The sequence below is a fragment of the Phalaenopsis equestris genome, unplaced genomic scaffold (assembly GCF_001263595.1).
Source record: "Phalaenopsis equestris unplaced genomic scaffold, ASM126359v1 Scaffold197171, whole genome shotgun sequence".
NCBI lineage: Eukaryota > Viridiplantae > Streptophyta > Magnoliopsida > Asparagales > Orchidaceae > Phalaenopsis > Phalaenopsis equestris.
In genome coordinates, this window is record NW_018217120.1 from 1 (window position 1) to 1877 (window position 1877).

Sequence of the window (1877 nt, forward strand, 5' to 3'; positions counted from 1 at the left end):
AAAAAAAAAAATAAATAAATAAAACCAGCAAAGCTTATGCTAAAATCAATCCAAATTGAACTGAAATATAATTCAATTTAATTGGTTTAGTTTGAAGCAAAACAAAATTTAGCATTTGGCCTAAAATAATTTAAAACCGCAGGTTCTATTTTAAAATTAAAAATTTCGTCTCTCTTTATTATGTCTCACCATCTCTTTAAAAGTAAAAATCTTTAAACTAACCTAGAGTAACATATAATATGCTTAATTTATATTCTTTCTAAATGAATTTGATTTCCTAATCCTACTATGATTCTGTTCTTTGTTTTCTTTGGTTTAATGAATATTAAAACCTAAACGAAAAATGAAAACTAAATATTAAATTTTTGGGGCATTTACATACATACCATCTATTTACTTATCTAGCACTTACACTTCACTTTTTTACATTTTTATCACCCAAAACTTACATTTCGCATCAGCAATACCACTATTTTAACTTAAAAAAAAGTGAAATACACATCTTCATGGTGACATGCAAGTAAAAATTTAACTTTTAAGTGTTAGATATGTAAATGCGGAGGAATTGAGTGGTATGTATGTAGATCTTCCTAAAATTTTTAAAGCCAAAAAACTAATTTTTATTTTAAAATCGAACCGAATCAACCGAGTGAGCTCGGTTAGTTTCTGTCCTTCAGCTTTAACCAAATAAAGTGCATCCCTACCATCGAGTTTGCTCATCTAAGGTTGGAGATTCATGTTGAAATGATTTACTTAATCAGTCTTTTACCTCATTTGATTGACAGGCCATTTACTCTGCAAATCCTCTACCAGTGGAGCTTCTCCCAATCATACCCATCTATGGCAGTTCTCATATCGATGGAATACAAATCCTGGAGGTTGCAGATTATCCTCTAAATGCACTGGTTTTTGTGAGCAAGAATCTGAAAAAGCTTGCTCATGCAGTAGGAGAAATATGCTCCACGCTGCAGCGCCGCAGTACTGTTTTTAATCTCCTCATCTCTGACTGTGGAACAAAGATGTTCCTGTTTCCTCAGGTACTTGCTATGTTCCAGGTCTATAACTCATGGGAAATTTACATATCTTACCCCTAAACTTTCATATTTACGTACATATCACTTTGTTGCTTTAAAGCTATGCATGAAAATGTTTTTTTGAAGTGTTAAATATGTAAATACATAGAAATTAATTGGTATCTATGTAAATCATCCATTGATATCTACATGATGGTTGGCTATGTCAGGTCCATTTGCTGGTGACCGGCCGTCATCTTCATGCGTGGGAATGTGGCGGCTACTTCTTGTACAGCAAAAGCTCAGATTTTGATGATGCCTCTGAGCCGGAGATCTCGGAGCGGCTGGCTTCCGTCTCCATGGACGCCGAGGGATTTCAATCCCTGAAGCAGCTTTGTTGTGGCTTAACAGCCATGGTCTCTTGAGCATTCAGTATTGTTTCTATTTGCTAAGATAGAATAATTAATTGGACATATGTGTGCCTTGCTTTGCTTGTTCAGCACTTGTTTTATAAGTTGTAAGTTGTTTCTGCCTGCACAATAAGTCGTGTTATGTAAAACTGAACTTTCTGTTTGAAAAATAAGTGGAATGTTATTATATGTTATTATGAATTGGTACATGTTTGGTGGAAATCCATTTTGATGCTTTGCGGCTGTGTCATTATGGTGCCTGATTGTGCTGTTTTTGTTGAATATTGTAATTGAATATTGGAAATTTACATACATGCCACATTATTCTAAACTATTTACACAAAATAGAGGGCTGACCTTCTTACCTGCAGCTTAAGAGCAACTGCCTCCTATAAACATGGGAATTGTCCCCCTCTATTCCTTAATGGTTTCATTTATGAGCGAAAGAAGAGGT

General features: G+C 34.4%; 1 protein-coding gene across 1 annotated transcript; it reads left to right on the top strand.

Moving 5' to 3' along the window:
• Positions 1 to 785: 785 nt before the first annotated feature.
• Positions 786 to 1632, top strand: LOC110035298 (GDP-L-galactose phosphorylase 1-like; the record flags this gene model as incomplete). Its single annotated transcript, XM_020739532.1, is given in 2 exon segments — positions 786 to 1037; positions 1244 to 1632. Coding segments are annotated over 2 exon segments (447 nt in total), but the record flags the coding sequence as incomplete, so codon positions are not given.
• Positions 1633 to 1877: the final 245 nt, after the last annotated feature.